Raw genomic sequence first — 10735 nt, forward strand, 5'->3', positions numbered from 1 at the left:
AAAATTTGCATCTTTGTAAACTGGGCGCTTGACCTAATTGAGTATAGATCAGAAGTAATATGTGTGACAAACACAGGGGCCTTTGCTAGGGAACCACAGAATCATTAAGGTTGGAAAAGACCTTTAAGATCATCAAGTCCAACCATCAATCCGACACCACCGTGCCCATTAACCATGTCCTGAAGTGCCACGTCTACCCGTTTTTTTGTTGAATTGCCAGAGCCTTGCCATTCTGGATAACACGTTTCTGGTCAGGTTCTGCTGCAGGCATCCTTTGGCAATTGCTTGAAACTAGACCTCTGGGGCATACAGGGGAAGATAATTCCTTGCACCTTTAGAAAGACTTTTGAACTTGCTTGGAGGCCTGATACAAATACACTGTCAGCATAACTTGCTCTTGCCTTCACTGCCAAAAACAAGTATAATTTTTGAAGAATGCCAGCTTTGTAAGCAGTTTGCTATTCTCAGCTCTCCAAAGAGCTACATTTTGTGATGTAGCATTACTTTTTCAGACATCTAACATGACACAAGACTAGAGAAATCAGATGCTGCATTGTTTCAAAGACTAGCTGATTTAAAGTCTGATAATCTTAAAGTGCTTATTCAGTGTGATCTGAATAAAAAATATTCTGTATTAGATTTGACTTTGAAAGTCTGATAGCATGATAAATTTGTTGCTGTTGCACTAAGACCGTTGTTGTACCGGCTACTTGGAAGAAGGCTCTCTTTCTCTCTCTCCCTACAGGAATTCATACTTTACTAGGGGAAACAATTCTCTCCAATAGCCATGAGTGTTAGGAAGATCCTTGGGTTCCTTTCTAAATTGAGTATAGGACAAAATGCATTACCTTCACAGTGCATGATTCTTTTAACACCGAAGTCAATGAAACCTTTCCTATTCTCAACAAAACCAAGTTTCAGACCTTCTAATTCCTACTGACAGGAGTGGCAGCAGAACTGGCCTGATGGGATTTCCTCCGTACGTGTCTTTACATTTTCTTTGCCTGTGGAAGTGATCAACTGCAAAGTGATTTAGCTGTAATGAAAGTGTGAAGGACAGTATTAGGCTGTTTTTGAGCTACAGGGAGAGAAGTTTTCTGCAAACAAATCCGAGGGGAAAAAAGACCTATTCCTCAAAAATAATAGTTTCTGAATTCTTCTTCAATCTTTTAGGAAATCTCCTCTTCATTCTCAGAGTAAATACAGCATTTTTCAAGCCAAAAAAAGTCCAAGCAAATGTGATAAATGTAAGAACAGGGTGTTTTAATAGACTGCAACCTTAACCACAGAGAGAAAAAAAATATCTCTCCATAAGAAAGCAGCTTATGAGTGAGTTAACACAGGTACATGAATTCTATGTGTGTCTTCAGTTATGGCTTGAAAGTATCAGTTCTTAGTAAACAATATAAGATAAGATCTGAAAACTGTTCAGTGTGTTCACTGGCCTAGTGTAACTGATTTTTTTTCCCCTCTCAGTTTTGTAAAACTGAAACTATGAAATCATGTTTTTCAATAAGGTACCATTTTATGGAATCAGAATGAAGAAATAGGCTCTTTAGGAAGGTCTCTTAACAGGTTAATTTCCTTGGCTGGTTCTTCTCTGATGGCATCGTTTTCTTCCAAGGTTGTATGCTTTAAATTTGCCACTTTTGAGGAAGTAGATGGGATTAAGATGGCCTAGGTAGTACATGGGAAGACAATGACTTTGGTTAATCCTTACTCTTACACATCAGACTCTAGATGAATGGTTCCAGCTTGACCTGTTCCTAAAGCTTCAGTTATGGCTTTAAAAATTGGCCTGGTCCTACAGAAGAAAGACCACCATGTATTAAAGCATTAGTTAAAATTAAAAAGGTGAACATATAACGGTACACAATAAATGCAGGCTGCTGTTGGAGGGAGTGGATTTTTCTGCTACTTTCAGACCCCGATGCCCATAGTTGCTGATTAGAGGAGATGGAGGTCCTTCTGGAAGAGGCTGGTTGCTGATGGACAGCTTCAGTGCCTGAGGGTGCTGGATGCCCTGAAGTAGGAAAGGAACTTGTAGCAGAGGCTCACTACAAAGTACCAGATGTTTCGAGCCATCTGTGACCTTGCAATGAAAATGCGCCAGATGATCACAAGGAGGGTGGTGTTGAATGCATATCGGATGTTCCTCAGCCTAGGAAAGAAAGGGAGGCATCTCATGGAGGAAGACAAAAACAATAAAAAGCATACCAGCTTGCTGCTTTTGCTACAGGTCATTTTGTAAGAAATCCTGTTTACAGGTGGTGCTTAGGCTTTTTGCCAGTGTTATTTTAGTGAAGACACTGTGCCTAAAATGTCCCTACCATCTTGTCAAGGGCTGTGTTGAAGTTATGGTACAGTGAATAGTTAATGGAATAGGTGGAATATTTGTATTACAAGTCTCTCTTGTTCCATGTACTCTCATTTCAGACCAGAAAAGATACAGAAGTCATACTGAGAGTTGTTTTCTTAATGACAGTCTAGGTCCAATACTTTCTGCTTTGATTTGGTATATTGGCTATTTTTTACTTAGTAGGACTGGTGATAATCTGGAGGACCTTTGCAGGAGCTGATGAATAAGGTTCTCCTTTTTTGGTTGAAACCCTGCGTTTAATGTTGGAAAATTACTCAATAATCATAAAAAGTCTTCACTTTTGCAGTACTGCAACACTGGTTTGGTTGGTTGGTTGGTTTTGTTTTGTTTTTTACACAATATATTTAAATGGAATTATTGGGTCTTTAAGATGTTAATCATCTTGTCCTCTTTCTGTCAAGCAAATGTTTCAGCATTCCTCTAATTCTCACTTTCCCAATGTCTGACCAAGGGAAGAAAGCTTCATACCTAAAGTGCCCAAGACCAGTTTAATTTTTCTAAGAGTCTTTTTTTTTTTTTGGTCAACTTTATCAGAGCACTACACCACACTGACTATTTGGGCTATGGGGCAGTTACTGGCCTGTTACAGAGGTTCTTATAAACCCTTTAAAAATGACCCATGTTTAGGATTCCTTACTATGGCAACAGGCTGTTTTATGCTTCTAGAATTTACAGTGCACAAGAATGCTTTGCTTAAAGAAAACAACCAGGCTCTTATTCAAAGAGAGCTGCTCGTTCTCCTTTTGCCCACACTTCTCAGTAAAAGGGCTGGAGGAGACAGGAAGAGCACAATCTTTAACTGAATAGGAGAAGGACAAACTCAAATTTGTCATTCAGACTCTCTTAAACTGTCACCAAGGATTGAATGCATAAGCTTTCCACCTTTTTTCGAGAATTTCTGCCCATTCCCCACAAGGAATTAGAAACTTCAACTTTAAAATGAAATTTAAAATAATAAAAATTTTTGGAGTTTTTATGCAATGTCTTTGAAATGCCAAAACCTTGTAGGAGCTTCACAAAATGTAAATCTACCCCTTATTTTTGTGTTGTAATTTGAATGACCAAGTTCTTCTGCATTCATGTATTCCTCTTATGCATTGTAGCTTCATTACTTGGGTCTTCTGCTGGGAAGGCATAGTATCTAGCCCCTGATGGTTTGTGTCATCAAAAGTCCTCTTTTTCTTACAGGATGGAAAAACGAAATACTGACAGCTCTCTGCTGTAAGAAATAAGCTATGCTATGTTTATCTCCATATTATTCAACAATAATTCTTGCAATGTAAATAGAACAATTCTCCTCAAAAGCCATTCAAGGTAGTCAGGAGCTCTTGTCCTTGTCACTGGGTATGACTTACTTTCGTAAGTGCTGCTTTGCTGCTGGAATGCCAGCCATGTCCTCATTTAGCAAGTACTTCTTAGCACCTAGGCAGTAGCTTTCAATGTATTCTGACCAGTGCAGCTGACGAACATCAAAGTTGTATAACTGGGATTTAAAGACAAAGAGCAGAAGTTAAATGTCAGAATTCAAAATAAGTTCACTTTAAGCATCAATTCTTCACTGACCTCTGTTCCTGACAAGACGCTCTCTGTTAAGTTCTTAAAGCCACCAAGTTTCCAAGAAGACATGGGCACTAACAGACTATATTTCACAGTTGTCAATTAATGTCTAACCCATCTGGGAATTTGGGCAAAGCATGCAGAAATTGAGTGCTAGGTGGTAGAAAACAAAAATAAGTTTGTCTTTCAGGTGGCCATCTGTGCATAAATATGTATATTTCTACAAAAACATACACAAATATATATTATATATACACACACAAAATCGTGGAGGAAAAATGGCATTTCAATGTGGTAAATGGATTAATCTGAAAACCTCCATGCAGTTTTTAATGTCACTAGAAATATGTATAAATAAATGAACAGGACATTGAATCAACAGGTACTTCTGCATCAGTATTATGCTGTGCTGTGCTGCATTCTTTCTCAGCATCTAAATTGACAGAAGTCCAAGAAATGGGTTACTCTGTTGTTTGGCATCAAAAAATCTCATTGTAGAGCTAATTACCCCAGAAACTTTCATATGCTGATATTGGAAGAACTGTTAGCAAGCTCTCAGATGGCTGTCTGTCTATTAGAGCAAAGAAAGGATTTGTAAAGAGCAAGAGGTTTTGTTGTACAGATTTTTTTTTTTTAAATGAATGAGTGAAGTGAATGATATTTCTTATTTACGAGGTCTTACAAGGGAAGATACTCAGAAAAATATCTTCCTTTAACCCCTATGCCAATCCAGGCCATTTGCTTTGGCACAAGAGCTTTGGTATTAGACCAGCATTAACTTAAGCAGAGAGGGGCTAGCTAACTATGTCAAATACAGGGGGTTAGCTACTGTGCAGATCCTGGGGTGTCTGTCAGATATGTATAGGGATCTGTGCTGCCCATAAATTAACTAGCTTGAATACTGCTTACAAGGTACAAGGGCAATATGGGATGCAGTGCATCTCAAAAAGTTCTCATAAGCAGCTTGCTAAGCCTGAAACTCTGTCTAGCTTGCACTGAGTCCTTGATGCTGTAACTTTTTGTTTATCTGCCTCAGAACTAGTTCCTATCATACCATTTCAGTTCCCTCTACATCTGCTGTAGTCACAGCAGTGCCACTGCCCTTAGAAGTTAGAATTTGCTGCATGTACTCCCTCCGGAGACTATGGAAGAAGACTCTTGAGTATTACTGGGAGTCTGTGAAAGAGTTTAATGATGTGAGTGAGACCAGTTTGATGTGAATGCCTAAGTATCTCTTTGCAAGGAGATACTGACTAAAGGTGCATTCAAGCTTATCACAAAGCTACTTTCTGTGTTCCTTCATTCTTTCAGTTACAATCCCATTCTTAAGGAGTAGTATTTCAAACCTATAAAAACTGCAGCAGAACTTGACAGCCTGCAAAGTAATTGCTGTCTGGGGACTTAAGCCAAACAGGGATTTTTTTTATATTGTTCAGGGTAAGACACTATGTGTTAACTAAGTATTGTTCCCTGTGCAGTGCCCATTAAAACCAACATGGATGAAAACATCAAAATCTTTCAAGTATCTATAGTATATCAAGTATCATCTATATCACCCACCAAAAGCTACAGACTGCCAGAAGACATGAGGGAGAAAGTGATGTTGTAAAGGAGCTTCCTAGTTTTCCAAGGGTGAGACACTTAGAAAATTAGGATGAGAAGATATTGGGAATGCTACAGAGTTTTTCAGTGATTAATTAATTACAAGTGAACTCCCCATAGCACATATTTTTGCATTACCATTGATACTGTGTTTCTGGGGTCCCTGTACAGCACATTAGTTAACATGATAATATCACCCCATGAAAGGAGATGCCTGAAATTCTCAGGACCCAGAGTTGTGACATGAAAACTGGAACGGACCTTTTCTTCTTAGGAAGAGAAATATCATGTGTCTATCAAAAAAGGAATGTCCTCAGCTTTCCTATCCACTGGGTATTCCAGTCTATGTAGCCAACCACATGGGAAGTAGTAAAGTGGCCACTGTTACATATGATGCCCTCAACTTCTCCAACTCAAAGGGCTGAGTACAGCTGGGTCACTGAGGGTATAAAGTTATGTTTCCTTTGTACAGTCCATTTTGTCTGTGGAAACAAATCTAGCTTGTTTACAGGACGAATAGAATCCTGAGAGCAAAAGGTAGAGAGGTACCATGTTAACTGGAAAGACTGCAGTGACTGACCTGTCTCAGAAGAAAGAGCAATACATCTCAGGAGAAAACATTCTCCTATAGTAACTGGAAGGTTCCTGATAAGTTATTTAATAAAACAAGGAGGAAATAAAGAAATAACCTTTCAAGTTAAAGTCAATTCTGGTCATCTAGGCAGATGTCATTTATAAGTTCAACAGTACAATAAAAATAATTGCTGCAGATGAACAGAACTGGAGTTTAGCAATCCATATTGAGGACATACTTACCTTTTTGTCCTCTGTGTTAAGATGACTCATTAACATATTCATATTATCTGAAGACCAGTCCCAGGACTGGGTGGAGAAATACTGCAGGAGCATCATAGACTTGTGCAGTCGATTGATGATCTTCATCATTCTGAAACAGAGGAGGAGCGTCAGAGGTGGACAGGAAGTTTGACCTTATGCAAAAGCTGTTGGTTTGCTCTGTAGGTGTTTTCACCAATCCACATGAATAGGCATTGCAATTCCTGATGAGCACTGCACTGGTGCTCACCAGGCTGAGAACTTGCTTAGCAAGTCTTACTGCTCCAGCTGAGTCTTGAGCCTACAGCTACCCAGCTTCTATTGTTGGCTGGAATATGGGTGCAAACATGCATTTCCCAGGGCAGGACTGATGCCTAATTACTGGCCTGAACTAAACAAGTGTTGGAGGCCATATCTACATCACGTACCATGTGAGAGGTGAAGGGCCCATCTGAACAAATACGAAGTCTGCACAGCAGACTGCAAACCCACAAAGGTATATTGCTTACCTCCTGAGGTAGATACTTCTCTCTCACCCACACAAATGCTCTTCTGTTCTCAAGACTGAATTGGCTCTCAAAGCAAAGCTCTGATTTTTGGAGTTAGCTCCAGTACAGAGGTGACTGCATCTGCAGCATGCACAAGCTTTGAAGTCAATTGCTCAACTTCAGTTTTCAGACAGAATCACAGAATCACAGAATGGTTTGGGTTGGAAAGGACCTTAAAGATCATCTAGTTTCAACCCCCCTGCCATGGGCAGGGATACCTTCCACTAGGTCAGGTTGCTCAAAGCCTTATCCAACCTGGCCTTGAAGACTTCCAGGAAGGGGACATCCACAACTTCTCTGGGCAACCTGTTCTGGTGTCTCACCACCCTCACAGTAAAGAATTTATTCCTAATATCTAATCTAAATCTACCCTCTTTCAGTTTAAAACAAATATCCCTTGTCATACCAGTACAGTCCCTGATAAAGAGTTCCTCCCCATCTTTCATGCAGGCCCCCTTTAAAGTACTGCATTTAAGGCTGCTGTAAGGTCAACCTGGAGCCTTCTCCAAGCTGAACAACCCCAACTCTCTCAGCCTGTCCTCATAGGAGAGGTGCTTCAGCCCCCTGATCATCTTCATGGCCCTCCTCTGGACCCACTCGAGCAGGTCCATGTCTTTCTTATGCTGGAAGCTCCCAGAGCTCAGCACAGTACTCCAGGTGAGGCCTCACCAGAGAGGAGTAGAGGGGGAGAATCACTTCCCTTGACCTGCTGGCCACGCTGCTTTTTATGCAGCCCAGGATACAGTTGGCTTTCTGGGCTGCGAGCGCACACTGCTGGCTGATACTCAGTTTTTCATCCACCAGAATCCTCAAGTCCTTCTCTGTAGTGTTGCTCTCAATCCACTCATTGACTAGCCTGTATGCATGTTTGGGATTGCCCCGACCCAGGTACAGGACCTTACACTTGGCCTTGTGGAACTTCATGAGGTTCACATTCACCCACCTCGCTAGCCTGTCACGGTCCCTCTGGAAGGTATCCCTTCCCTCTAGAATATCAAGCACACCATTCAGCTTGGTGGCATGCTTTTCATGTCTTTGGGCTTCTTTGATCTCTCTCTCTCAAAAAAAGTTTTTTTTTGTCTTAAAGGCCATTCTTCTCTCTGTATAATATAGTAGCAGTTTGGAGCATTTTTTGTGTTCTTCCTTATACAGGAAGGGACTGATAGCAAGCACTCCTGGTGTATGACCTTGAAAATCGTCCAAATCCAAAGGCTATTTTTTTGGGGGGTGGGTAACTGTTTGAGTGTCTTCCTGGAGTGCGAGTGCCCTGATAAAGATGAAAGCTGCTTCAGGGGCATGGCTGCTAAACAGGGACTTTGGAAATGTAGGTTCAGGACTCTCATGTGCCTTGGCCTTTTTTTATTATTCGTGTTTTATATAAAAGGGGATGACAGTAATGCTGTCCTACCTTGCAGGATTATTTTACAGTTGTCCCAATGGTCATGAGTACAAAAGGCCTCTGGGAGGCAGTTCAAGTGTGATGTACAGTGCTCAGTCAATTTTGAGAGAACACCACGTTCTCTCAGATTGGGTAAGGGCAAGAGAAAGCATTGAAAGGCTGATTTCTGTGGAAAACAGAGCAGTTTTCATGAGAAATTTTGAGCTGCCCAGAGGGTAACAGTCGCCGTGACAAATAGAAGGCGGCAGTTTGGGGAAGAATGGTGCCAAGCTGGCCTCTCCCTGTGCAGATGTGACTGCCACAACGATAAGCACTAAGCACAGCAGAAAAAGACACAATGAGTACATCAGTTCAGAGAAGAACCACGCAGCTTACCCAAAGCAAACAGAAAGAGAACTAAAACCTTACATAGGCACTCCCACTCAGAATTAAACTGGCTTTCATTTTAGAAGCAAAGCAAACCATCAGATTATTCATTCTGAATAATTGTGTGCACATTTAGATAAACTGAATGCAGTTTATCTAAACTACTTTAAAATTACTTCAGATTAATCTTCCTGATTGTGCCTGTGCAGGCAAATACTATGGGGCAAAGCTTTGTGAATATTTTAATACCTTTTAGGATCTTGGGAAACAAAATATATGGCTAGATTGCAAAGATCTGAAGTTGCTCCTCAAACTGGCTCCCCAAAAGCCATCGATATCTTTAAAGTGCTTAAGGCTAATGGAATCCATCAGGAAAAATAAGAGAATCAACTATGTTTCCCTACTTAAGTTTAGAAAATAGGCTATCCATCTGGCCTCCTGTCAATGTGGGCATAATAAGCTCTGACTGTAGATCTACCCGAAGCAACATATCTGAGTGGCTAAAAGCAAGGGTCAAAAAGAGAAATGAAGCATCTAAAGAGGTATGTATGAAAATTGTGTTTCATACTGATTGAGCTAAAATGGTGTGACCACATTAAAAATATTTATTAATTTGGATGAAGAAACAGTCCACTGAAAGACATTAACCAAGTAGAACCATGCTTTTCTGCAGCCTCTGAGAGGCTATGGCAAAGAGTTCTTCTAGAAAATCTTATTTTCCACTGTGGAGGAACCGAGAGGAAGAAAGCAAGTATTGGCTGTCACCAATAGCCTTATTAGCTACACTTCAAAAATGCATCTTGTCTTCTAGAAAACTGTTTACAGCAATGATTTCTTTATTTTCTCCCATACTGAGCCTTGCATGAGCAGATTCTCAGGTGCGACAGATTGCCCCAAGAGACTACTAATGATATAAAACATGTTATTTTCTAAGTCATAGACAGATGATCAGCAATAACAGTAAAGCCGCTTAGGGCAGTTTTGCTAGACGTCTGGCAATTTATGTGAAATAAGCTAACACTTAAAGTAAGCTTCTCAGAAGAAGCAGTATATAAAAGTCTAAAGCTGAAGGAGATGACTCTTGTACCTACCCTTTGGTAGATGGGGTACTGCGTGTGATAACTACAGAGGAACTACAACTGAATTCCCCCAAACTACACTGCAATTCAAATTAGTGAAGGGCATAGGCTGGTCTTGAATAAACAGCTGAGTTGTGAAACCATAAGCAGCTCCCAAATAACCTATTGCACATAATAACCCATCACCTTATGATGAGTATGGATACAGTAGAGAACTGAAGCCTGAGCCTTGTTCCTGGCAAAGAAGTTTCTTCTTTCTGCTTGCAAATCTGGCATAGGGTCATGGAGAGAATTCAAGAAACTGCCACGAAGATGGCTTGTACTTCAATAGATGGGAGTGACAAGTGGGAAGACAGTTAAGCCTAGGTGCTCCGTTTGAAGCAGAGGGAAAAATTAAAGGGAAACATTAAAGCAGGTTCAGTGACACATTCAACTTTTTTTATTTGAATGTGGTTTACTGTCCTTAGAGCTTAAAGGCCTGATATTTAGGTAGCTGTGAAAAAAGCAAAGAATGAGCTTCTACTGTGCTTTCTACCACATTGCAGCAGTACCTGGATGAACTTAAGTAGCCTGTAAAAAGAAAAGGGGATTTACATTTTAAAAGGAAAAAAAAAGGACTCTCAGCTCACAAGTTCATTGCTGCGCTGTGTTTGCTTAGGTCACAAATCTGACAGTTCAGATGAAGAGATTTTTCTCAGCATGAGTTTCTATTTGAAATTTAAGTACAGTGTTGCAGCCAATATCCATTGGCTACTCATGCCAATCAACTTCATGATGCCAAGACCTTACTGCTGCCTGTTTCAGCAGAGCTTGGAGATTCCAGCCTGTTCTTACTCTTTTTCAGTTTACCTCTATTTCTAGGGTAATTCTTGCCTCCTGCATAACTGGAAGTCTTTTTATGGACCAATTTCCCTCCATAGCAGAATGTCAGAGAGAAATCAGAGCAATACATCAGCCAGGAATTTCCCTA

At 40.4% G+C, this 10735-nt stretch overlaps 1 protein-coding gene across 2 annotated transcripts in view; it reads right to left on the bottom strand.

Moving 5' to 3' along the window:
• Positions 1–1892: 1892 nt before the first annotated feature.
• Positions 1893–10735, bottom strand: part of LOC104627794 (fatty acyl-CoA reductase 1-like) — an 81771-nt gene continuing 72928 nt past the window's right edge. For both annotated transcript variants that reach the window (XM_010296169.1, XM_010296170.1), the window contains exons 9-11: positions 6356–6485; positions 3736–3863; positions 1893–2161 (exon numbers count right to left, since the gene is read on the bottom strand). In XM_010296169.1, the coding sequence (XP_010294471.1) occupies positions 1999–2161; positions 3736–3863; positions 6356–6485 (421 nt within the window). In that variant the 3' untranslated portion in view covers positions 1893–1998. The remainder of the gene's footprint in view (positions 2162–3735; positions 3864–6355; positions 6486–10735) is intronic.

This window comes from Phaethon lepturus, unplaced genomic scaffold (assembly GCF_000687285.1).
Source record: "Phaethon lepturus isolate BGI_N335 unplaced genomic scaffold, ASM68728v1 scaffold2041, whole genome shotgun sequence".
Classification (NCBI taxonomy): domain Eukaryota; kingdom Metazoa; phylum Chordata; class Aves; order Phaethontiformes; family Phaethontidae; genus Phaethon; species Phaethon lepturus.